The sequence below is a fragment of the Miniopterus natalensis genome, chromosome 1 (assembly GCF_054644295.1).
Source record: "Miniopterus natalensis isolate mMinNat1 chromosome 1, mMinNat1.hap1, whole genome shotgun sequence".
NCBI lineage: Eukaryota > Metazoa > Chordata > Mammalia > Chiroptera > Miniopteridae > Miniopterus > Miniopterus natalensis.
This window is the reverse complement of record NC_142081.1, coordinates 4,884,748-4,910,843: the sequence shown is the minus strand read 5'-3', so window position 1 is coordinate 4,910,843 and position 26,096 is coordinate 4,884,748. Positions and strand designations below refer to the sequence as shown.

The 26,096-nt window shown below is 55.5% G+C and overlaps 1 protein-coding gene across 1 annotated transcript in view; it reads right to left on the bottom strand.

The window, feature by feature from the left end:
• Positions 1–406: 406 nt before the first annotated feature.
• The window catches only part of BCL11B (BCL11 transcription factor B), an 88,280-nt gene continuing 62,590 nt past the window's right edge, over positions 407–26,096 (bottom strand). The window contains exon 4 of the mRNA XM_087818330.1: positions 407–3,044. Coding sequence (XP_087674456.1) covers positions 994–3,044 — 2,051 coding nt within the window. The 3' untranslated portion in view covers positions 407–993. The remainder of the gene's footprint in view (positions 3,045–26,096) is intronic.

Genomic DNA, 26,096 nt, shown 5'->3' with positions numbered 1-26,096 from the left:
CCATATTAGCCCTTCTACGGCCAACAGCCAAGACGGCATCCCAGGGCACACCTGTGTTTCAAGGAGGGGGCAGGATCTGCTGGTAATTCACAATTTTAGAATCCTCTGGGACCATTTCGCCAGCAGCCCACAAAAACTCCTATTTCTCTGGCAGTGCTGAGTTTTCGGGGCCTTTCCCCCTCCCTCCAAGTTCGCCTCCTGTAATTAATGGGAAGGTTGAAATCAACACAGAAAAGGCCTCTGTTACTCAGGACATCATCAGTGCTACATCTCCACTCCAACTCTGAAACAAAGTGCTACAACTTTAAGATTGTTATCCGCTGTACACCCCCCCCAAAAAAGAAAAACAAAAAACAAAAAAACAAAAAAAAAAATGCATGCCACTTTTTATTTCAGGACCAAAAAATAAAAAAGTAAACAACTTTAAAAGTCTTTTAAGTGTTGGCTTCTTCACAAGAAATTACACATGCTTAGCTTAAATTTCAAAAAAGCAGCGCCCTCCCTCCCAAATTATAATTTAAAAGATATGCTTCCCCTACATTGCTTGCGAGTCATTTGCTCAGGCTACTACTGGGTTTTAGGAAGAAAAAAATATATATATATATGAAGAAGGGATGGATACCCAACAAAATCTTTTCAAGGAACTTAAACAGAAAGAATCATAATAAAAAGTACCTGCACATGCCAAAAAAAAAAAAAAAAAATTACAAAACCCAATAAATACAGAAATTATTGCACAGTTAAAAGGCTCCACAATTTTGACTGCCTTAACAACCCTCGGGTTTCCATAGGACTTCGCAGACACAGGTTAGGTTGGAGGGCCGCCTCCCCTGGGCCCCCGGGGGGGCGCGCGCGGGGCGCTCAGCGGCGGTGACACGGAGGCAAGTGTCAGGTCAGCATTCTGTCGCTTGGCAACGGTTCCACTGTCCAGGTGCAGGGGAGGGGGCCCCCCCTTGGCCAGAGCGCGCGCGCTGCGCGCGCACGCACGTGCGCTTAGCTCCTCTCGGCCTGCTCGATTTTGACGTCGTTAGTCAGCAAGTGCTCGCCGTGCCACTTTTTCATGTGTTTCTCCAGGGTGCTGTAGACGCTGAAGGGCATCTGGCAGATGTCGCAGCGGTACACCTCCTTGCCGATCTGCCCGTGCGTCTTCATGTGGCGCGTGAGCTTGCTGCTCTGCGCGCACGCGTAGTTGCACAGCTCGCACTTGTAAGGCCGCTCGCCGGTGTGGCTCCGCCGGTGCACCGTCAGGTTGCTGCAGTTCTTGAACACCTTGCCGCAGTACTCGCACGTGTCGCTGCGCCGCCCCTCCTTGGAGCTCGGCCGGCCCGGCCCGGGGCCGCCCAGGTGCGGCGTGCTGCCCCCGCTGGCCGTGCCGCTGCGCCCCGACAGGCCGCCGTCCAGCAAGTCGCCCGGCGGCGTGGAGAAGCGCAGGCTGCCGTTCTCGGACGAGTGCTCGGACGACGTGGCGAAGGGCGACTGGCGCGCGTCCGTGAAGCCCAGGAAGGGGTCCTTCATGAAGTGCCGCGAGGCCGCGTAGCCCACGAGCCACTGCGAGTAGACGTTCTCCGACGGGATGAGCGCGGCGGGCGGCAGCTCCAGGTCCTTCTCCACCTTGATGCGCTTGGCCGCGCTGTTGAGCCCGGGGCTGGGCAGCGGCGCCGGCTTGCGCGGGAAGAGCCCCGGGAAGGGCTCGGCGCCCGGCACGAAGCCGCCGCCGCCGCCGCGCCCGTTGATGGCGCCCCCCGGGCCCGCGTCCCCGCAGCCGCCCGCGTCGTCGTCGTCGCCCGCGTCCGCGCCGCCCGCCGCGCGCTTCAGGAAGGCGCCGCGCTTCTGCTTGTCGGCCAGCAGGTCGCCGTAGGGCGGCAGCGCGCCCAGGCCCACGTTCTCCATGACCTTGCCCAGCACCAGCGCCTTCTCGTCGGCCAGCGCCTTGGCCGCGCCGCCCGCGCCGCCCGCGCCCGGCCCCCCGGCGCCGCCGCCGCCGTTCTCGCGGTTGCGGCTCAGCTCCGAGTCCATGCTGAAGCTCGACTCGGGCCGGCTCTCGTTCTCCAGCAGCAGCTCCTCCTCCTCCTCCTCCTCCTCCTCGTCGTCCTCCTCGGGCTCGGGGCCCAGCGACGGGTCGCTCTCGTGGTGGCGGAAGTCGCCGCCCGCCTTGAGGCCCTCGCCGGCCAGGTCGCTGGTGCCGGGCTCCGGGGAGCTGGCGGCCGAGAGGCCGTCGTCCGAGCGGCCGGCCAGCGAGCCGGCCTTGTGCATGTGCGTCTTCATGTGGCGCTTGAGCTTGCTCGCCTGCGAGCACGCGTGGTCGCACAGCTGGCACTTGTAGGGCTTCTCGCCCGTGTGGCTGCGCCGGTGCACGATGAGATTGCTCTGGAACTTGAAGGTCTTGCCGCAGAACTCGCACGACTTGCTCTTGGCGGGCGGCTGCGGGGGCGGCGTGCCGCCGGGGGGCATGGGCGGCAGCGGCGGGGTGCTCAGGAACGGGGACTTGGGGCTGGGCTGGAAGGGGTTCAGGAGCCGGTGCATAGGGTTGCCGCGGCCCGGCGACACGGGCGGCGGCGTGGAGCTGTTGCCCGCCAGCTCGCGGAGCCGCCGCGAGAAGTCCATGGCGGGCGAGTCGATGGCCATGGGGTTCAGGCGCATGACTCGGTCAAAGGCACTGGGGTGCTGGGCGACGAGCCCCATCTCCTCGGCGCTGAGGCGGTGCGGGTCCAGGTGGTGGCGCGGCGGCGGGCTGAAGAGCGGGGGCGTGCCGGGCAGGCGGCCCTCGCCGAAGCCCGGGTGGTCGCGCAGGATGGGGCCCGTCATGCGCAGCAGGTTGAAGGGGTTGCTGTCGCCCAGGAAATTCATGAGCGGGGACTGGGCCACGGCCTCGGGCCCCAGCGGCGGCGGGATGGTGAGCCGCGGCGTGAGCGAGCTGCTGGCCGGCCCGGGCTCCAGGTAGATGCGGAAGCCGTGCGTGTTCTGCGCGTGCTGCAGCAGGAACCACGCGCTGTTGAAGGGCTGCTTGCATGTTGTGCAAATGTAGCTGGAAGGCTCATCTTTACCTGGGGAGACAGACGGACAGAAAGGCAGAGAAGAGAGCGTGAGAAGCGGCGCGGGGCGGGCCCCCCGCGGGGCCACCAGCCTGGGCGCGCGTCTCCAAAAAGGCCCGTGCCCGCAGCGCGCGGGGCCCTCGCGCCCGGCCCTGTGCGTCTTCAGCGGGCTGGGGGCGGAAGAAGCCGTCTGGTTGGGTGGTTGGGTCGGTGGGTGGGCGGGCAGGGGCCCTGGCAAAGCCGGGACCCGCCGCAGGACCTCAGCTAAGCCAATTCCGCAGGCCTCGGTTTTCGCCCCTAATGAAAAGGCATCCTCGACCCGTCCTCTCTCGGAAGCCCGGTGAGACGTGTTTGGGAGGAAGCCTGATTCCAGTAGCAGGAAAATGGTGTCACGGCCGCACTGCGTGAGGGAGAGCCAGGGCCACAAGGTTATCTATCAACCAAGGCATGACTGACATTCAGACCTGGCAGGTAACTCTGTCATGGGGCTGTCCTGGGCAGCATTCCTGGACTCTGCATGCCCACGCCCACCCCACCCCACCCGTCACTCCTATCAAAAACCTCTCCAGACATTACCAAACATCCCCTGGGAGGCAAAACCGAATCCTACCCCTCGCCCCCCCTTTTGAGAACCACCTACTGATTAGGCAATATTTGCTCCAGGTTCTAAGAAAGCAAGTCAAACTGAATCACCTTGCAAACACTTTTTTAAGAGAAATGGCTGCGTCGTTTGGGATTTCAGCTACAGGAAATTCTAGGGTTTCATGTCTCAACATCCGTGCAGAAAGTACTGTCAAACTTAAACACGGATACGTAGGGACAGAAGGAATTTAGCATGTTATGACGATCACTGCTGTGTGACAGCTGCCCCATGGTGGCCTCCCACACACACCCTAGCCAAGGTGTGGGATCTGGCCTCCACGGATACCCCCCCCAGGAGGGGGTGGGAGAGGTGGGGGCCACTGGCCTACGTGAAGACCCTTGCCAGAATGTTAACTGAACGGAAGCCTGTTGAGTCTGCCAGAGCCATTCAGGATCAAGGGCGGCAAGCGTGGATTTGTTACACACTGGCTCTGGTGACATGGGGTGGTGCGAACTGTCAAGGACACTGATGGCACTGAGCCAAATGTTGAGGTCTTGTCCGTCATTGGGGCAGTCACAAAATGGAACTGGGTGTTTCATCCAGAGCCCGCCTGTGGCTGCCCCCCTCAACCCCGAGGGGGAAGCTGGCTGCTTTCCCTATTGCTTCACGTCAGCCGGACGGGTGCGGGCAGGCCCTGCCTTCCACCATCAGATCTGCTTGCTGGCCAGGAAGGAGAAGGGAACACATCACAGCCCCAATCTGGAAGAAGCCCTTCTGTTTTTCCAAACTCCCCTGTACCTGGGAGATCTTAACACTGATAAAGCCCAGGAGCCACAAACTCCCTGGTGACCCTAACCCACTGTAGTAAGTGGATTCAAGGGTTGGGGGGGGTTGCAGAGTAAAGAAGCCAGTCCCCCATCTAGGCCTTTCCCCGGTCCACTTAAGGGCTCCTGAAATCCTGGACAGAGATTTATTTCTTGTTTTCCACCTATGAATTCTATTTCTGGGGGGCTGCACCCTTAGCAATAAAAACCAAGTGACTCGGGTGACCAAATAAAAACCTGATGACCAAATGCTACGAATCCCACACAGCTAGGTTAGGCTTGAAGACACCCGAGGGGCCAGGGCCTCCCGACCCACGCAGGGTGGACGATGTCACAGAAAAGCATGCCATCCAGGGGGCAGGATGCCATCCAGGAGGCAGGTGTGGATTCCGCCAGACCCCAGAGCCAACGGGGCCAAAACACCCACCTCGGAAACTAAGGCATGCTTACGGCTTGGCGTCCTACAGGGGTCGTTTCCCTCTGTCTCTGTGTGTCTGCGTGTGTGGTGGTGAGAGAGCGCCGGGGAGGGGGGACAGAAAGAAAAAAGAGCCCTGAAGCTCGGCTTCACCTCTATTTTAAAAACAGCTCAAGGAGAACTTCTGAGCGGGATGGTATTCTTTCTCCGGGTGTCTGGGTAACTTCCCTCTCTCGGGATGTCTGGGCAATTCAGCTCCTCATGCTGGGGCCCAGGGAGATTTGTCCCCACCTGGAAAGTGGCAGGGGGGCCTTCCCAAGGCCCCGGGCAGCACGAGTTTCACTGTGGGGGCTGCAAGTCCTCACCCGCACCCAGCCATCCCTTTCTGCGTGCCCCTCAGCTGGCACAGAAAGTGCCGCTTGCTCGGAGGCAGATCTCCTGTCCCCGGCTTATTAATTAATGGCGTGGGGAACAGAACCCTCTACCTCTGACAGTCTCGCGGAGCCAGATGTATACGGTCCTCAACCCCTTTTCTGGGGCAAGGAGCATAAATAAGTGATAAATAAAGCAGATAAATAAAAGTCCCTTCCTGACACAGGAGCTAATCACACAAATGAAGTGCCGCACCCCACAAGGTCGCAGGCCTTCAAATTAAAGGGTGCTCCAGGGCCGCGTGTCCTTCAGCCGGACCCCCTCCATTTCCCCAGCACCCTCTTCTATCATCTTCGTTCCCTTGGGTATCTCCAGAGCACTTCCTGTTTCTTGTTCTGGTGGCCATGCATTTTCTAGAAAGTTCTATTGCCGGTGGGGATTGTGGCCGGCAAAACAAAATTCAGAACTCCCAGGCAGGCCAGGATCGAAGACGGCCCTATAGCCAGAATGGCTGGTTAAAACATTTTTTAAAAATAAACTCAAAACGGCAGCTACTGGGAAACGTGTAGCTACACGTTCCAAACGGCTCAGATGTTTCCACTTCTCATTTAAAAAAAAGAGGGGAAGACACTTGTAAATCTCTAACCAAGAGGAGCCGGGAGAGGAAGTTACCTGCCCAGAATTCACCATCAGGTGTATCCCTCAGATCGGATCTCTGGGCCACTTGTCATGCTGGGATGAACTCTTTCTTCCCCTGCGCCCCAAAACCCCCAGGCCCCTCTGGTTCCTGGACTTCCCCTAGTGATGGCAAATTCACTGCAGGCGCCCGCCAGCCTTCCTGGGATCTGACAGTGTCCGATTTTTAAAACTCTCAAGCCCTCAAAGGCCCTCCCTAGACAACTCTCTTTCCACTCTCCCCCCTCCCTTTTTTAATAAAATGTTCATTTCCATCTCACCACTTCATGGTGATCTCTGCCTAGAATCGCCGTGAGCACTGGGGCTGCTCACTTTTAAGAACTAAACAATGTCAGAAAGTCTTTGAGAGCCACTTGGAACATCTTTCTATTTGAAAACTCGCTGAATATTTTAAACTTGGGGCACGCTCAGTCATGGACGGCTCATTTGCAACTGCAGCGGAAGACCCTTGGTGAGAGGGTCTTCCCCCCTCCTCTTCCTGGGACCAGAGGTTTCTTTGCTATCACCCGGTCCTGGAGCTCGGGGCCACCTGCCCAGAGGTGAACTGGAGGCTCCACGGGGTGAGGACTCCACCCGTGGCCCAGACAGGATCCACTTCCCACCGGGCTGCTAAGGTTCCAAACTGCTGGGTCGGTGGAATCAGGCTTGGCACCTCGGAGCCCAGGGCCTGTGGCTTTCCTTGCTCGCTTTCTTCCTTCCACCTTCCTCAGGCATTTTTAAGATCCACAGTGGATATTCTGTGCTCTACCAGCTCTAAAGGGAGCTCCCTGTTTTTTTCTCAAGTTCAAAACCCTCCCTGTGACCTCGGTGATGAGATGGCAGCATGCGTTCAAACCCCTGTCTCGACCTTCCCAGTACAGTGCAGTCAACCAAGTCCTTAAGCTCTCGGAGCCTTGATTTCCTCATCAGTAGAGTGTCCACAACCAGGCACCCAGGGCAACCCTGTACGTGGACACACCCTGTAAAAGTGCAGGCGCCCTGCAGACGCTCTGGTTCAGGCTTTGCAGGATTCATTTTTTTAATGTCCATCTGGGACCCAGCCCTGGGTGTTTTGGGGGTGCCTCTCCGTGGAGTTCTGGCAGTAACAGAACCCTGGAGGAATTCTGGTGCAGCCCACCGAATGCACGAGAGGTCCCAGGGAAGCAGAAACGTGCAAATGTTGAGGAAACATCATTTTTTATTGTGACGCTTGGGAGCAGATACGCGACTGGACTCCTGCAATGAAACGCTACTCTCCCTCTGCTATTAAGGTGTTTTTTAAATGAGCATTTAAATAACTTCCTCATTATGCCGGTGACTCTAATAATACCAATAAAGGTACCAGGGATGTTCGATTAAAAACACACCTTTAGTGGAGTTATTACTCAGTGAAGAGGCCATCGCTGGGAGCACGAGTTTCACCGTCTCCCCCGAAAGCCGAGCGTTCCCAGTGGAAGCCCATCCTGCCTGCAGCGCACGGTGGCTCCCTGCTGCTCACAGGAAGCAAGGAGACGCCACCTCCCGGTTCAAGCAGGGCCGGGGTCACATGCTGCCGCTGTCCTCCAAAAGCTGGAGGCAAAGATGAGAGTCCTGCCACTGGGACGTTCACAACGGGTTTGGGCCTCTGCAGCATGCACGGCGCTTTATAGTTGGCTTGGCTCTCGCACAGGCCATTTCCTGCTGCTCGCACGGTCTCCAGGGAGGCCAGGCAAGGGCTGCATTCCTGCTGGCATGTGACAGAGCTCAGAGCAGCAGAGGCCCACAGCCAGCAGGGGGAGGGTCTCTCCCCGTCAGGCTTCCCGACCCCTGGCTCCATCTGCCTCACGGCGCACAGCCCCACCCAGGGACGGATCACTCCCTCTACACTTGTCCAGGCCTGTTTCACAGTGAAAACAGCCCAGAGATGTTCTGCCACACTGTGTGTGTCCTACCAGTGAGGGGCCATCGGCTGTCCTCCCATGAGACCCAATCCGGTCCCACACAGGCCTGGCGCCTGGAGAGGAGACCTTTCCCAGAGCCAGTGAGCCCACAGGGGACAGCACGCCCCTTAGCACCTGCCGGAGGAGCCACGAGATGCCAGGCAGCCAGGTCAGGAGCAGGAAGCTGGATTCAGGCCTATGGCGACCCCTTCCACTTGCTGGACTTCAGGGTGTCCGGCAGCCAAGGAAAGGGCCGGGCTCTCTGAACCACCACCCAGTCCTCCTGGGAATCTATGACAGCTAACACTGATCGTCTCCACAGTCCCAAAAGGACAATAATTGTCATCACACTTCTCCCTTAGATGTGTAGAACCCTTCCTAGAAAGTTTAGAAATGGTCTCCCGTTTCAGGACCCCAGAAAGGAAATGTAAAGGGGCCACCTTGGGAGTCTTTGTAAGTTTTGTATTTGTGTTTTTTCTGAACACAGACATCTAGGAGGTGTCTGACCATCGCTGCTTGCCCTGAATGCGTTCCATCAAAGCTCAGCCTCACAGAGAGAGGTGGCACTGGGGACTCCTAGTCAGCAGGAACAGTAAACCATTACTACATCCTTACCACAAGCCGGCCCGTGGCTAAGTGCCACTGACCCCACAAGAGGCTCCTGACAACCCCGAGGTCAGAACTCTCATCAGCACCATTCCACAGGTGAGCAAAATGAGGATTGGAGGAGAGAACGATTTGCCGGAGGCTACACAGCTGCTGTGGGTGTTATGCTGTCCCCGTAAAAGCCTGGGCAAGAGGAAAAAGTGTGCAGACCTGGGGTCCCCCAAGCCCAGGGACCTGGGTGGGTACGGGGTAGTTGTGTGCGCCTCAATATGTAACCTTTGCTTCCGACCCACGTGCTAACTAAAATGTGGCGATGCGTAGCTTTTGGCCAGAATTGCAATAAATGGCTGAAATCGTGCTGATTATCTCCTGGACAAGTAACAGATGCACTTTGCTGGGTGCTGGTTTTGGGGTGCTGGGGGCAGCACTATCACAACTAATAAACACTCTCTCTGGTGACGAAGTGCTGAGCCGCCCTCACCTGGCACAGCCCCTGCCTCTCCAACCGTGCCTGTGGCAGACATGACCAATCCATCCCCGCACACTTCCTCCAGGCCCAGAATCCTCTTGAGCCCTGCACTCCAGACAGCCACTGCCATGTGGGGTGTGCCTCCCGTCTCTGCTGGCCATGGATCCCAGAGCACATGGGGGACCAGGGCAGACGGTGCTGAATAAACCAGATAGCAGCGTGTGTCCTGCTGAGAGCCATGACCACACCTGCCGCTCATTCATTCATTGAACAAACGGGTTCTGCTGGTAGCCAGGGATGCAGCTCACAGTCCAAATGCACAGGCCACAATACCCCCCTCAGCTGTTTACTGGAAGGGAGGAGTGCTGCCAGGGAACAGTTCAGGGCACCAGGCAGAGGAATGCAGGGCTTGGCAGGATTCGGGGGTCTTGACTTGTCCTGGGTCGGCCTCTCACTTGCATCTCTCCACTTAGTCCTCGGGATAACCCTGTACACTGTGACCACTTACAGGAGCAATAAAGGACACTCAGAGACTGTAAGTAAGTTGCTCAAGGCCACATTATTGGCCTTGGATTATTTATTTAAAATGTATTGTCTGAGCTGGATTCCAAGCTCCCTGAGGATGGGGATTGGTCTGGTGTTGTCCACGGCTATGACTCGGGCCACCAGCACATGTCCTTCAGAACTGTCAGTGGCCTGTGTGAATGGTGTGTTCTGTCTGCTTCCCCTCGGTCTGCGACACTGACGTCATCGCCATTGGGACAATGACATCTGCCCAGGTCTGGATGAACCCGCCCAGCTCCACAGTCTGCCTTCCAGGCAAGGCAGCTCCAGCTCAGCACTCTCAACCAGTGGCCCCACTTCCCTGGCACAGGCCCCACCCCCATCCGGCACGCCCAGTCTCTCAACCAGCTGTGTGACCGCTTGAGCATGCCAAGATCCCAGGTGACCACAGGCAGACAGACACACAATGCCACCACCACACATTTAGCTGCCCTCAGCAGAGTGGGCAAGCAGGCCAGCGATCTTCCCAAACCACAGAGCTGATGGCACCTGCTCCCGGGAGGAAGCCCGGGCACTCACGCGGCCTTCAGGATCCGGCCGGACTCGCGGCCCTGCCCTGCCCCAGCCACCCCCTCCTGGTCCTCTCCTCAGGGCTGCACACTTTCACACTTCCGTGCACCTGCCACTCTAACGCCTAGAAACCTGCCTTTCCTCCCTCCCTGCAAAACATCTTCTTAGACCCAGACCGGGTGTAGCCCCTCTCCTCCCACAGCACTCTGGGGATGCGGCCGGGTACTGATCACCACACGCACCGTCAACTCTGCCCTGGACGTTGGTGTGTTCAGCTCGCATCCAACCTGCACGTGCCAGTGTTGGCACGTCAGCTGGACACTCACAGTGACTTTGGGAAACAGGTTTGAATCCAAATTTTGTGGAAAAAGGAAACGAAGGCTCATCACAGTTAAGTGAGGGGCCCAAGGTCACGCAACCCGGCCTGAGCCCAAGGCCAGGTCTGAGTCCAGACACACACCTGGCGGTACCTTCCACTGGGACAGCAAACTGCCACAGCGGGCACCAAGGAGGACCTGAACCAGTCTCGGCAAATCGTTCCAGGTGCACCGTGAACACCAGCGAGCCAGCGAGCCAGTGATGGCAGCTGCAGGCTTTGCAGGAAACGCCATGTGTCCCTCAGCTGAGAATAAAGGGGCCTTACAGTGAAGAAACCTCACTTAGCCGCAGTGTTTGTGGACAGTCCATTTACCCAACAGTGTCTGTGTGCAGAGGTGAGCTTTATGCTTCAGGTGTCTGGAGTCCACTCGGGCGGGAGCCCTGATTGAAGCCTCACCCGAAAGCCCTGTCACCCCCCAGACTGCCAGCTGTGCGCAAAAATCAACGATGAATTCTGCTTCCAGCCAAAAAAACATTCCTGGAAGTGAGTGGACCCAAGGAGAGCTAATCTTGTCCCACATGCTCCAGGGACATGCCTTCCTCATTCATTCATTCATTCACTCACTCACCCATGCAGTCACCGTGTACTGGGGACTAGCTGCAGCAGAGGGGCGGGCCGTGACCCTGCCCCCTCCAGGAGGCCACAGGTGGGGTTGGGAGTGGGGGCAGGTTTAGCTGTGGATACAGAGGATTCTAAGGCAGAGCAGAACCTGCTGAGTGACTTCAGAGCACCCGGCAGGAGGCAGGCAGGGTGGAGTGAGGTCAAGCCGGACACAGACACAGAACAATGGCACCTGCCCCGATCAGGGAGGAAAGGCGGGGTGGAGGGACCGGCTAAGCACACTTACGGTGCCGGCACACCTGGGCTGCACAGAAGAGCAAGTTCTGTTTGCGGCAGGAAGAGGCCGGCGAGGGGAATAGGAGGTGCGAGCAGAGGCATCTGGAACAACTCACGAGGGGTGTTTCCACCCGATGCAGCCTCTGCTCACTCCCCGGGTTCCCAGCACAGGGCTGTCCTCTCACCCCCACGCACATCCCTGAACCCAGGGCTAACCATCCAAGTGAAGAACCCGCCAGGCTCTCTGGGCCCTTACACTTCTAGAAATTCCAGGAAGCGAACCAGGACAACAGCCGAGGTCACACTATCCTGGCGCCCAGAAACCATTGCAACATTGTAGCAAAAGGTGGAAGGACCTCCTCAACCGCAGTCACAAATATGCTCCTTCCTCCTTTCTGTCCTTGACTCCACAAACCCACGAAGCGTCTGCTCTGGGCCAGGCCCTGTGCTGAGCGCAGGGACACAGAGGGAGCACCTGCCCTCATGGAGCCTGCGGTCTAGGGCAAGAGCCTAGTGAGTCCACAAACATCCAGTGAGAGCTCAGGCCACCAGTCACTAGTACGGGGTGTGCCACATGGCCTAGGACCCAGAGGAAGGAGAGACCAACAGCCTGGGAGGACCAGGAGGAGACCCTGCGACGGAGTTCAGAAAGAAGCCTGGCAGGGGAACCCGCATGAACAGAGGCATAGAGGTGGGGTCCCAGAGTCACAGGGGGCAGGAACTGGAGGAGGGATTGAAAAGGGGGGTTGGGATTAGTCTGCGGAGGCTCTGGAATCATGCGAAGAGACTCGGCTGGAAACAGATCAAATTCCAATGCTGTCAATTGTAGCACAGTGGGGGGAAAAAAATGAAGGTTCTCAAGCCCACACTCAAGACTACTTGAGTCATCGACTATTCAGTATAACAAAATCTCAGTCCAACAGAAGGAGGTAGGTGAGCCCCATGGAGAGCTTTGTTTCAGACCAGATCCACTCTTCCCAGACTGCAAAACCATAACGTCTGAAGAAATGAAACTGGGGGGCGGAAAGCACACAGAGGGACCTTAAAATCCAGTCCACAGGGATCCCTGCCCTCCAGGGTGGCTTCTAAGTTACCCTTTGTCAGTTCAGCTATTCCACCCAGCCTCTCGTCCTATCACCGAGGAAGCCACCTTCAGGAGCAGGGCGGTCCAGCTTCTTAGTGAAACAGATAAGTGTTAAAACCGAACTACAGCTGCAGGCGGCATTCACCCGAGGTCTCCCCGGTCTCGATGTCAACTGCTCGGTTCTGTGGTCAGACCAGGTGTGCAGCTCAGGCTGAAACGAAGCAATATCGCTGACCGCGGGCTCACTTCAGGGGGTGGGGTGAGAACAGCCGTGTTTGCCACTGAGATGGGAGAGCCGGGGGCAGGACGCAAGGAGTAGCTTTAAATGTGGTAACTCGAGACATTCTCGGAAAACTAGGCCCATTTCTCCAGATCATCTTCATAGAATCTCCCGCTCTGCATAAGACACTCAGAGCTGCTGGAAATAGAGGAATGCGTCCTCAGAGTCCCCGGAACCTGCTATCTGCTGACATCCCTATAAAGGGCCTACCTTTTCCAGTGGGTTTTGGAGGTTCTGTCCCCCTCACCCCAACACCCCCCCAAATATGGGGTTTTCTGAAAGGCAGATTCTAGGACTCTGGGGACTGAAATTTAGCAGAGAACATGAAAGGAAGCACAGAGACACGCACCCTTATCATTTAGTGGAAAACAGAGTAAAATAAGAAATAAACAGGGAAAAGAAGCTAGGAGAGGGCTGCGCTGCAGTGCATGCAAGCACCTGCATGTGCAAGCATGTGCATGCGTGTGCTCGCCTCCCGTGGGTCTCATGCATGCCTGTCGGCTGACACAGGAAGTCTGCCTCCCCCATCACTCACAACTCCCTTCCCGGGCAGGCCTCCGCCCTTCCCTTTCTTAAATCCACACAAATCTCCCCATTCCACCCCAAGAAGTACTGCAGGGGCAGTAAATCTCGCATTAATGGAGTGCACGTTTAGCTGGGAGGAGATAATTGACGTTATGGAGAGCTCCGCCCGAGCGCCATAGGTTTGCTAATGCAAAGGGGACTCGTTACTGACGCACCACAAACAAGTAGTAATATATGTATATTGTTCTGAGTGGCATTACAGCCAAAGTGTTCCGGTCCGCGGGGATTGATAAAACACAAGAAAACAGCAGACATGCACTTGTAAATTTGTCTCATTTGTCTCTGAAGTTAAAGGTTATTCCCTTGTTCTGAATTTGTAATAAAAACATGCTAGCCCAAGCTTTGTGGAGAATGTTTGAATATTTAAATTGTGGATAATGATAGGCAATTACAGGGTGAAAACTGGACCTGGTGAATGGGGGAACGCGGTCTGGATCGCCAAGTGTTTTCCCACCGATGACTCATTTATCTTTAACGCACTGCACGAGCACTATCCCCCCCAAAGGGCTGCAGGGACCATTCCTAGGTCCCACTGCCACTAACCAGAAATCAACTGAGCCTAGGTTTGCTGGGCTGGGTGGGATTTTTTCCGTTTACCTTTTCATTTTTTAGTGTGGTTTTCTTAAAATTGCAAGTGCTAAGACAGAGGCCATGGCCCCTCGACATCCCCAGCTGGTCAGTGGTGGGGAGATGAGACCAGGCAGGGAGGGGCCTGCAGGCACAGCATGTCCCTCCTATGCCCCCAATGGGCAACCCCCCGGGGGAGAGCAGGGGGCTGGCAGTGAGCCCCAGCTGTGCCCACAGTGGCACGTCTCCCGATCAGAGCCGAGGTGCCCGCCTGCACGCCCAGGTTAACCAACTGCAGCACTAGAGTAACTCCAGCCAGCTTGTCACCAAGCACAAAAGTCATCAGCGAGTGAATGTTCTTTTCTGCACCACAATTAAGACGAATCAATACGACGTGCCACAAATGGTATTTTACTCTCAATAAGAACTCGAGCTGAGTTTATTCAGAATATTTTAGCGCTTCCCCAGGGGATTTTGGGCCTACGCAGATGGCAAATAAAGTACTCAGCCTAAGGCTACAGCACATTATGGTAATTCTAATGTCAGATGTACTTTAATATACAGCTCTATTTAATCACCCCATTATTTCACATTTCCATATGAAAAACCTGCGGCACTCGCCGCGCTGCGCCTCTGCCGCGGTGCCAGCTTCCTCCAGCCGCCGGCGGCCCGGAGATGGTCACCCTCGCCAGGCTCGGTTACAGCACCTGGGCTTCCGGGGCCCGACGCGTGGCCAAGCGGCCCAGCGATTAGAAAATCGGAGCGTTTGGAGATGTACCAGCAGCCATGGGAGGTTACAGGAAACAGAAACCTAGCACCCCCCCACCCCCGCCCCGGTTCACACAAAAAGGCGGGGGGGGGTGCGTGTGTGCATGGGTGTGCTAATGCACGCATGCACACACACACACCAGATGATGGGGAGAGAATCACACCCATGCTCACAACATGGTCCCCCCTCCAAACACCAGTGGGCTCAGCATGGTGTCCGGGTTAGCCCAAGGGCTCCTGCCCACGGCCCACAGAGACTGCGCCAGCTGGTTCTCATGGCACTGCCCACCCACCCCAGAGGGCAGAGGAAAGCAGCAGCGACCCCAAAGGGCAGGAGGCTGAGCTGGTAACAAAAGAGGAGGGCACAGCTCAAGGAGGAGAGGGGGGTGGGGGATGAAAGATGGGGAGCCACAGCCCAAACTGGCTGTAGGATCCGGACCAGGGAGGCTCCCAGGACCATGCTACCCGGTTTGAGTTGGAGAACCTGACACCGAGAGGCGCAGGCAGGCCCCAGGGGAGGCAGCGTCCTGCGGGCTCCAAACGGCTGCAGCACCTCAAGGCTGGCGCAGCCGGCCAGCTGGCGGAGAGGAGCCAGCGGAAGCAGGGCTTTGGGCCGAGCCCAGGAAATCACGCTCACGCCATCACGCACACACTTGGCCACACGGCGTTCCAAGAAAGCCCAGCACAGAACCCGCTGACTACCCTGTTCTAGATTTCTCGAAGATGGGTCTGCTGATGGGTGAAATGACACCTGGCACCTGACCCTTTTGGGTGCCCCAGTGATGAGTTAACATTTAAAGCCACAGAACATGGTTCTAGTAAATGGGGACAGCGTATGTCATCAAAACAGGGTGCCTGCCTGTGAGCGGGCTAGGTCCAGTTCCTAACACGGGGTAAAAAGTCTCTAAGGGACAAGAAGCGAAAGGGAGGGAGGGAAGGAGAGAGAGAGGGGGGAGGAGGAAGGGAAGGGAGGGAGGAATGGCAATAAAACTGATAAAAATACGTGGCCAAAAACACTGGCAAATCCCTCAAAATTGTCCCTTCACCCATAAGATCACTTGCCTAATTCTAGCAGATTTGTCTCATAAGCTCAGCATAGGAAATGTTTTCGAGGAAAACTGCTTGATCATTGGAAGGTGCAGGCTCTGGCCACAGCCCTGCCTGGCCATTCCAACTCTTACAGGTACGACTGTGACAGACAGGTCACCACCCCCCACTGGCCACACCTGGTCAACTCTCCAACCAGGATGGTCCTGCGACTGCTTTTTAAAACACACCGGCCGGAGCACATGCCAGTGTTTGTGGCTCGATCCCCAATGGGGGGCCATGCAGGAGGCAGCCAATTGATGTTTCTCTCTCATTGATGTTTCTCTCTCCCTCTCCCTTCTTTGTCTCTCTAAAATCAATTTTAAATTTTTTTTTAAATTATTAAAATACATTTTGGGGGCAAAATTCAACACTGAGGATTCATTCTCAATTTCCAAGTCCTTTGATTCCACCCTATATTATTGGTTATTCATCAGCCGAAAAACAGAGGCTAATATTAATATTCTCTGGGCCTTTTTCTGGTTTTAAGTTGGGAGAAGGGAAAGGCTAGACCAGTGGTTCTCAACTGAGGACTGTTTTGCCCCTCCTGGGGACTCTTGGCCCTGTCTGAAGACATTTTTGATTGCCATGCCTGGGAGGGGGTGCTACTGGCATCTACTGGGTAGCGGCAGGGACGCTGTTAGATATCCTACCACAAAGAACTATCCAGCCCCAGTGTCGAGTGCCGGGGTTGCCCAATGCTGGGCTCTCCTGTGGGTGCTTCAGCTTGAACCTGCAGAACAGACTGCGAGAGAAAAGTTCGGAATCTGGGGTAAGGCAGAGAGCAAGAAGGGGAGGAGCCAGAGTGGAGACGGAGGGTGGAGAGAAACTGAGAGACAGGGGAGGAGGGGCTGACATCATTTACTTCTGGCAATGAACGAATTGTGGAATCCCCGTCAATTTCATCATTATAGAAATCATGTGAATTCCAGAGTTGCCTGGAGCTGTGGAACTGGGGCTCCGAGGGAGCTGAGCCTTCTGCAGGGGATGCCAGCCTGAGCAGGGGATGCCAGCCTGAGCAGGCACGGAGAGCAGGAGCTGTGGCCACGCCCCCTCTCGGGCCCACCACCAAACACCCGCGAAGGACACCTCCCTCCAGAAGTGGGCTCAGCGGCCAATGCAGGGAGGGTAGGGGCCGCCCTAGATTCGGCTGCTCAGCTGTGAGCCTCGCAACAGCGGCTGCAGGAGACGAAAACCCAAATGTACTTCCTGAAGTCAGAAAGATAAAAACACGAATTCTGCTGCGTACGCCACTCTTCTGCGGCAGCGACACTCATGGGGGGGGGGGGAGTGACCACGCAAGCCTTAGTAAATTCTTTTTTGAACACGATCCGGAGAGATTACATAAAAAGTACACTTAAGGACCGCTCAGCATCCCGAGGCCTTCGAGAACGTGCCTCCTCCAGAATATTTTTAGAACAATCACTGGAGCGATTCTTCTTAGTTGTAGAAACACTCCAAATCAGAAAGTCAATTTTTCCCCTATTTGCAGAAGTGAGCTGGCTCCACTGGCCGGGTGCGTGTGTTTGGCTTGGCGGCCGTTCACAGCGCTGCTTGGCGGCGTTGCCTTGGAGCGCGCGGTGAGCCTGGCGCTCTGCACACAGTAGCACTTTCATTCTGAGCGCCCCGGCCACGCTTCCCTAATAACCGCCTGGAAGCTGCGAGCTCCTGTCAGGCCAGCCCTGTGAATGGGGAACAGAGCGGGGCTTTCGGGGGCCTTCTCCCCACAATAGGGATTGTAAACCGGGGCTGCTGCTTTCAGTAAAGCTGTTAAAAGGCGGAAAATAAAACAATGCCGGCACGTTCTGGGGACAGCAGCGGGCTCGCCTGCCGACCCCACAGCACACTCACAGGCCCAGCCCCGCGGCCCCGCCTACCTTCCTTCTGCCAGAACCCGCTGAAGTTTGGAGGGGAAGGGACAAGGGGGCTGCAGAACCACAGTGCGGCTGAGTCCCAGGGCCTGACAGCTGATTCTCCTGCTCCTAGCCTTGGCTGAGTAGGAACGGGTGCGCTCAACTCTGAGCAAATGGGCTTAACACCTATACAGAGGGTCTACAGCAAGCATGTAAAGAGCCTTGCATCCAGACAAGCTATTTATTCAACAGAGGAAGCTATTTATTGTTGAGAATGTGAAAAAGTGAGTGAGTGAATGAATGAATGAGTGGGTGGGTGAGTGAATGAATGAATGAATGAATGGGTGAGTGGGTGAGTGAATGAATGAATGAGTGGGTGGGTGGGTGGGTGGGTGAGTGAACGAATGAATGAGTGGGTGGGTGGGTGAGTGAATGAATGAATGAATGGGTGAGTGAGTGGGTGAGTGAGTGAATGAATGAATGAGTGGGTGGGTGGGTGGGTGAGTGAATGAATGGGTGAGTGAATGGGTGAGTGAGTGGGTGAGTGAGTGGGTGGGTGGGTAGGTAGGTGGGTGGGTGAGTGAATGAATGACAGCAGGGTGGGGCTAGGAAGGAGGAGAGGGACCACTCACAGCCCACCCCTCTCCTTCACTGATTTGTAGCTGTCCTCCCGCCCTCCCCATTAGAGGAGTTGTCACTCAAAAAAAAAAGGACTTCCAGGTACAATTTCCGCCCCTTCTCGGTGAAGAGAAATGTAGTTTTTTCGGCCTCTTGGAGAACTGGCTCATCCCCACTGTCTCTGCTTCACACGCTCTCCTTTCTTTCTCTCTGTGTTGTTTACAAAGGTTTCATTATGTTTTCAACTAATCAGAAAGGCCCCGCTAATACACAATTAACATGTGATTATAAAAAAAAAATTAAAATAGCTTCCAGAAGAAGGAAATGTAATTAAGTAGAGAATGCTTTTCAATGAGTGCTTGCTTTAACCCATTGTCAGAACACAGGCTCTGCTCGTCCACAATGCCTGAGCAGATGCCAAGGGCAGAATGTTAAAAGCAAGTAAAAAAAAAAAACAAAAAAACACAGAACATTATTTTCTGGGGAATAACAACCACGGACTTGGCGCACGTGCTGGAGCAGGCAGATTCCGGCTGCGGAGGGGCGGCCTCCCCGCAACCCTGTCCCCACTCTCTTCTGTAAAAACATTTCCCTTTAAAAAATAAAATAAAATAAATGATTAAGCCCAAATCTAACATAATGAGCGTAACTGAGGGAAGAAACAATAGTCAAACATGCGCATTTACAAACCCCACTGTTCACCGAAGATCCAGTCCAGACAGGGAAGAGAGTTAGGTATCACCACTTTCTAATCAAGCCTGGCATTATTTTGTTTCCAATCATTTTGGCCAAATTTCAGAAGGGATCTGAAACGGGTTTTTAACCTCACGCTCAAGACACTCGCTGACAAATCAGAGCATTTTGTTACTTCCGCCTTCCCGGCAGCCACCCCAAATCCATTCTTTTTTAAAATCCTCACCTGAGGATATTTTTCACATTGCTTTTTCAGAGAGTGGAAGGGAGAGAGAGAGAAACATCGATGTGAGAGAGACACTTCGAGTGGTTGCCTCCTGCTTGTGCCCGCTTGGGGCCAAGCCTGCAACCGACGTATGTGCCCTTGGATGGAATCGAACCCTGGACCCTTCAGGCTGCAGGCCAATGCTCTAACCACTGAGCAAAACCAGCTAGAGCACCCAAATCCATTCTTTATGCCAATGAGATCCGGCCATTTCATTGGCCACCATGCTTGTCAATGAGAATGAGGGTGCTACGGTCCTTGATGGTTTCACCAATCACTGTGGCCCCACCAACTATAAATACGAGTTCCCAAGAAAATGGGAAGTCTACAAGACATGTGTATGTCCCTGGACACGAAGCATCGGGTCTTCATCATAATTCCCCCAAACACGATGGAGAAGCAAAATCAGGGAAGCTCAGGGCCAGTGGCAGGGCTGCTGCACCAGTCACCTGTTCTCCAACCTTCAAACATGAAAACAATGCAAATGCTCCAGGCCCCAGACTGTCCCCAGCAGCAGAAGTGACAGTGAATGGCTGAAACCCCACCAGGCTGCACGGGCTCTGAAAATTCGCCCAGGTCTGGTGGGCTGGGCCTGCGAGGGAGCAGGGCCTTCTGGACAATTGCTCCAGCCCAGAGGCCAGCGAGCAGGGTCACGCTCCAACCTTCTGTCCTCTGGGCCACTCAGGACACTGCCCAGCTGGCCCCATGCACCTGAGCAACGGTCCAGACACTTTGGGTTTCTACTCCAAACTAGCACCGACTTGCCAGTTCTCAGCTGGGTGATCAGGGCAGGACGCTCAACTTCTCTGCATCTGTCCTTCAGTGTGACATTCCTCCTCTGCACAGTGATGCCAAGAGGAAGCTAATTACTGTGTGTCTTTCAGCGAGAAAAGTGAGATTCAGAAGGTTTGTGTGGCTGGCCCGAGGGCCTGTGAGGTGAGGGAGCTGAGACCCAGGCCTGGATGATTTGGCTCAAGAGCCCATTGTCTTAACCACAAGGGGACTGCCCTCAATGTCAGCAAACCCTGGGAAGCCACCAGACCCGCCCCATGGCACCGGTCAGCAGGGCAACATCTCATCCTATGGCGATCCCACAGCTGCATGAACCTGCAGCTGAGGATGCCACCCAAATGGTGAAGCAAAGGGCCGGCAACAAGCAAGGTCATCCAGCCCTCCCACAGAGCCAGATGGGGAAACTGAGGCTACCCAGCACGAAGAAAGACTTCCCAAGGCACACACATGTTGAGTGAGCCAAGCCCTGGTTCCTGACCCAGCCTTCCAAGCCCCCCTTGCCAAACACACCACAGGCACCAACCCAGCTGGTCCACTGGGACCCGGGATAGTTCCTGAAGGAAAGGAAGAGAAGCCACCAGTGGCTCCCCTGACAGTGCCCATGTGTCCTCCATGGGGGTCCTCGTAGGACCCCCATTTTATAGATGAGACCGGAACACAGAAGGCAAATGATACACCCATAGCCTACAGTTTCCAGCCCGGTGTCTTGTCCTCATTTCCCCCACCCCCAATTCCCCTCACCTCAAGACCCAGAACACTTCCGTGGGATACGGAACCCAAAAAACAATGGCCTGCCCTCATCAAGCACTTGCTGAGGGTCTAACCTTGTCTTCACTAACCGTTGATTCCAAAGGGAGAATCCATGGCTCAGAGAGGTAAAGCAACCTGCCTAAGGCCACACAGCTCAGACCCATCCAGGGCCTGCAGCCCAGATGGTGCTCAAAATGAATGTAAATAAGTTTCCATGTGATAGCATGCCCCAACCCCCAGGGATGACAGGCCTCTCCAGAGCAGGAGCCTTGCTCCATCCATCCCCATAGCCCTTCCCCATGCACTACCATCCAACACATAGTAGGTCCTCTACCAGCACCTGCTGTACTGAACTGAAATACACCCCCCGCCTGCCACCCAGAAGAGCCGTTGAAATTCTGCAGTCGGCGCCTGCCCCGCGCGTCTGCTCGGCGCAGCGAGAACTGACAATTCTTCCTAGATAAATATCTGGAAAGAAGTCGGGAAACAATTAAAACTAGAAGCTAATAAATGATGAAGAAGCCCATGAGCCAAGACCTGGCCCACTTCCCAGTCTTCATTCATGCATCAAAAAAACCCCAGCGGTCCGAGTCTTCAAGAGGGCAGCTGGGCAGTGGGGCTGTCCGGCTTAATATAAATGGGAATTAGATATGATCAAATGTACTCACTGCGTTCCCAACAGCAGACACTATCCCCAACTCCCCCCACCCCCGCCCATGCCTCCCAGCCAAGCCCCCCGCTCTTGAGCTGTTGACAGAAGATCTTGTAACCAGGCAACCAGGCAGAGGAAAGGTTCCCGAGTTCCTCCACAGGAGCCAGGCGGCTGCATCCTGCTCCCGGTAGCTACTGGGTCACGGCGATGCGACACCCTCTTCTAGGCCTCAAAAAACGGGGTGGGGTACCCTAGATGCTCACCCAACATGAAGACCTAAGTGCCCTGGCACCTGCCTTCCCTGCCCCAGCCACACTGGCCAGCCAGCTTGGCAGGGACACAGGGACACAGCTCCCTGTCGTCTCCAACAACCCTGGCCACCCGCAGGCCCGCAGCAAAAGGTCCCAGACCACAGCCCTTCTAGAAAGGCCCTCTCTGTGCAGAAGCCCATCCATCCCCCTTGAGCAGTCGCCACCTGCAGCTGTTTTGACAAATGCTCCCAAAACACCAGGGAACTAAAGCCTCAGAGCTTCTGTGGGGTCAGCTGCAATGCTGGGGAACTGTGTCTAAGCAAAGAGAATGCCTTGGATCTGGGGGGGGGGGGCACAGAAAAAGGCTCTTGGGGTTCTTGCCGAGGAAACAGGAGCTCTGTGTGCCGTGAGCATGTGCACGCATTCGCTCTAAAAAAAAATCAAAGCACTTTTGAGGCCACATCAGCCACCCCGAGAGCTGAGCTCTTGCACTGGGCACTGGGTATAAGCCAGGTGTCTCCATACCCAAGGTGACACCGAGTCCTCGTGGTTAGGAGGGTGTTGTGATTTTCATGCTGATCGCTTAAGATCGATGCTGGCTCTGGGGGCTGGAGGCGGCAGAAGGACCATTTACCAAGAGCCCACTATGTGCGAGGAACTTGGCCAAAGGTTTCGCCTACATGACCTCATGAACTTGATTCTCACATCTGGATGCACACCTAGGCCCTGGGTTCTGAACCAGAGGTCAAATGAGTGCCTCTCTGACCCCCTGGTCTGGCCCTTCTTAGGCTAAATAACAGCCTTTTGCTAGCTATTCTCTCATTTTAAGGCACTGGATAGGATTACAGTTGGTGGCAGCAGGTCAGACACGAGAGCAGACAAGTGAAAAGAGGGCCCTGGCAGACGGGCACATCTGCAGAGGGCCCGGCGCGTGTGCCAGGCTCCACCCCGGGGCCTAAAGAACCCCCTGCCCCTTCGTGCCCGCCAGCCGAGGTCGGCATGCAAAGCAGGCACAGACTCTATCTTCAGGGCAGAGCTGTCATTTTATTCCTCTCTCCCCAATAACCATAGTGCACTTAATAAAGAGAAAGGGGGGGGGTTGGAAAATTAAAAACTGGAACGAGAGTAATCTTTTTTCCAGGAGGCAGTCCTCTAGGCCGCCCCTGTGGGTGTCAGAGGGCGAGGGAGGGGCACGCCAGGGAGGAAATGAAGACCCTGTTGGGGCGGGGGGATAGCATCTGAGTATCTAATAAGGTTCTTCTGACACACGCACGCGCGCGCGCACACACACACACACACACACACACACCCCACTCGCTCTTTCCAGCGGCATGAATAGAAAATTCTTTCTATGTCTCTATCTGAATGGAAAGATGGCAACTAGAGGCAGGGTGGACTGCTGGCATGGAGGAGACACAGAAACTGGAGCCATCAACTCAACAGATGTCCCCACTTCTGGACCATGCGTCCCCCAGCCCCAGAGGAGGAAGGTCTGGGCCCCATCCGAGCCCTGACTCCTCATGTGCACCAACAGGCAGGGAATGGAAATAAAGCCAATGAAAAGATGCCTCTGAGAGGCACAGGGTGCCGGCTCCCCGTGTTGGGAAGCCATCCATCACGGCCGGGCTGACGGCAGTGTTTTCAGCTCGTATCCCCTGCTGCATCTCAGGTCTGAATGGTTTTCTGGGAAACGTAAGGAGGAGCTAATGAAACCACAAGCTTGGCAGAGCCCGCCGGAGGGTGGCCGGCCAGAAACTTCTCTCTCCAATCAGCAAGAGTCACAACTTTTGAAATCAATATTGCTGCGTCTTCTGATTTTTTTAAAGGAACACTTTCTTCTTGTAGAAAACTTTACAGATAACAGACCAGGATACGAAGGAACTAGAAACCAGCCAAGTCGCCTGCGTTACAATTTCGGTGTTTGGGCCCGGTCCCCCTGCTGTGGACTTCCACGCACACACACAGGCATCTGCTGACTGAGCTCTGACTGTCTAGCTTTGGTTCGGGCTTTTCTCTCTTGATATTAACTGGGAGCATTTCCCCACATCCTTTCACGCCACGAGATTTTTATTTTAATTCCATCGTACGGCAGGACCATTCTCCTGTTGGGATCTGCTTGCCTCCCAAACTTTCCACTGGTGCAAGGACACTGTACACGTGTGCACGCGGTTTTGTTTGTTTTGTGAATCCTCAGCATACCTAAGCATATTTTTCCCATTGATTTTTAGAGTGGAAAGGGTAGGGGAAGAGGGAGAGAAATAGCAATGTGAAAGACACATCGACTGGTTACCTCCCACACGCAGCCCACCCAGGATGGGGACTGAACCTGCAACCCAGGTACGTGCCCTTGACTAGGGATTGAATCTGCGACCCTTCGGTGCACAGGCCGACGCTCTACCCACTGAGCCACGCCAGCCAGGGTGCATGTGTTTCTGCGTGTCCCTGGTTAGTCTGCAGGGTCTGAGGGTGGGAAGGACCCGGCTACATGTTCCCTGCTGTGTCCCCACCCTCCAAACACTGTACCATACACAGCTCACCTAACGGGCTGAGCACCCGGCTGACCCCACCCTTGGTCAGCACACAGCAAGCAAGCTTTCCATCTAATGGGTGATTTGGGGAGAACCTCCCCAGCTGGGCTGGCCACCTGATGACGCCTACCGAGTCTGGACAGGTGTCTCCCAGTGCACCCAGGAGCGCGCCCAGTGCCGATGACACACCCGCTCTCCTCTCTCCCGCTCCCTGGATGCCAAGTCCCTCCCCGTGAGACGATGCGCTGCATGGGGCCACTGTCCACAAACAATCATTTTTTTAAAAAACAAACAGAAAGAGCACGCCGCCAATACTTTCTCGAGATACTTGTCCGCTTCCTGAAAATGCGAGATAATGAATAAAAATGTTCATTACGGAATTATTCACTTTCCCCCCTGATTCATGTCCTGGTAATTACCGTGACCAGCCTAATAAAAACTGCTACAAACCGGAGGTCAACTGGCAGTTAGAAGTGTTCATTTTCATTTCAATGTATTCATCTCTGGCTCCTAATGGCCTCATTTTCTCCCATGCTTCTTAATAAATACCACTGAATTACAGGTTAAATAGCTAAATTAAATTATTGCAATTACGGCGTGCAGAGCCCTGAATCTGGGTTTACCTTTCCCAGTTCAATTAGAGGCGAAGTTTCAACAGCGGCGGGATCCTGATTGCTGTCGATGTTCTCAATTGCCGAGGGCCTGCGCGGCGCCCAGAGAGCTGGCGAGGGGCGCCCCTGCCCCCCGCTTGCTTCCGAGGGGCTGATTGGAGCACCCTCGACGGAAACAAAATCACACCATCAAAAGTGGTTTTTGGAAAGCGACCACACAGCATAATTATTTTCGACTGAAAAGGGAAGGGACATGGCAGGGTCCTGGCTAAATGCTCCGTGTGTACGTGTGCGCGTGTGCGCGTGTGTGCGTGTGTGCGTGTGTGTGTGCGTGCCTGTGCGTGTGTAAAAGCCCCATCCTCTGGGGGGGAAACGTGCATTTCAATAATGCAGGTCCTCTCTCCGTCACGCCACCAGCCCGCGATGATTTCCCGGGTCCACGTCGCAGCGCCTCCTCATTATTTAAATATATTCAGAGGCGTGTTGCTATTGCCTCGCACAGGATTAATTATCCAACACCCCTTATAAGACAGAGTGTCTTAATAATACGGAGAGCCTGGGAAGGAAAAAAAACCCTCGCCTGTTCTTTTCCCAAATCCCAAGACATGAGCCTATTTCTTGGGAAAGAGCTCCCCCTGACTTCCCCATCCTCAGCTTCCGAAGGCGCCAGATTCCACGGTGCGGATGCTCGGCTGCCTCTCTAACGCACTAACACGCAGCGCGGGGCAGCGGCCAGACCCCGTGAGGCCCGCCCTCGAGTGTTTAGCAACGCGGGGTGCCAAGGGGTCCACGCCACAGAGAACAGAGCCCACCCTCCTCCCTGGCCCCAAGCCCAGGCCCGGTGGGCAGGGGAGGTGGCCTGGCTGAAATCCCATGTGGACCTTTGTCATCCCTGCTCAGAGAGTCCGCAGCTGAGAAAGGGACCAGCACTGAAAGGCCAGTGCCACGGTCAGAGAGGGAAACGCAGGCGGTGACTGATCTGGGCACATCAGCCATCGGGGCAAGAGGGCTACTCAAAGCACTCTGCTGGGGCCCCCACCTCTGGAAGCCCCCAACCATGACATTCTCTGGAGGCCTTGGTGCTTTTGTCTGCTCCCCCAAGAGATGGAGGATTCCCTACCCGGGCCCAGGGAAGCCACCTTGCCCGTGACACTGGGGTGGGGGGCATCTATAGTCACCCCTCCAGCCAGGGCTCTGGACTCTCCGGTAAATGCCAGCCCCAGGGCCTAGGCCACACTCGCCCGGGTTATATGCCCTTGGCATGGGGCAGGAGACTGGCACAGCCGCTTCTGGGCAAACCCAGAATGGAATCAGAGCAGGGTGTCCTGGGCTGGGAACTCCTCCAGGGCTGGGCCTGCGCGCAGTTCACACTAGGGCCCCGGGCCCTCCCCCCAGGCCTGGCACAGTGCAGCCCTCAGTCAATATTTGCTGACCCAAAGTGAATATGAAGAGGCCTCCCAGAGTCTGCCAGCCAGAGCCAGAGGCCTGGACAGCCCTCGGACATTTTTCTCCAGGACCAGCCTTAGCT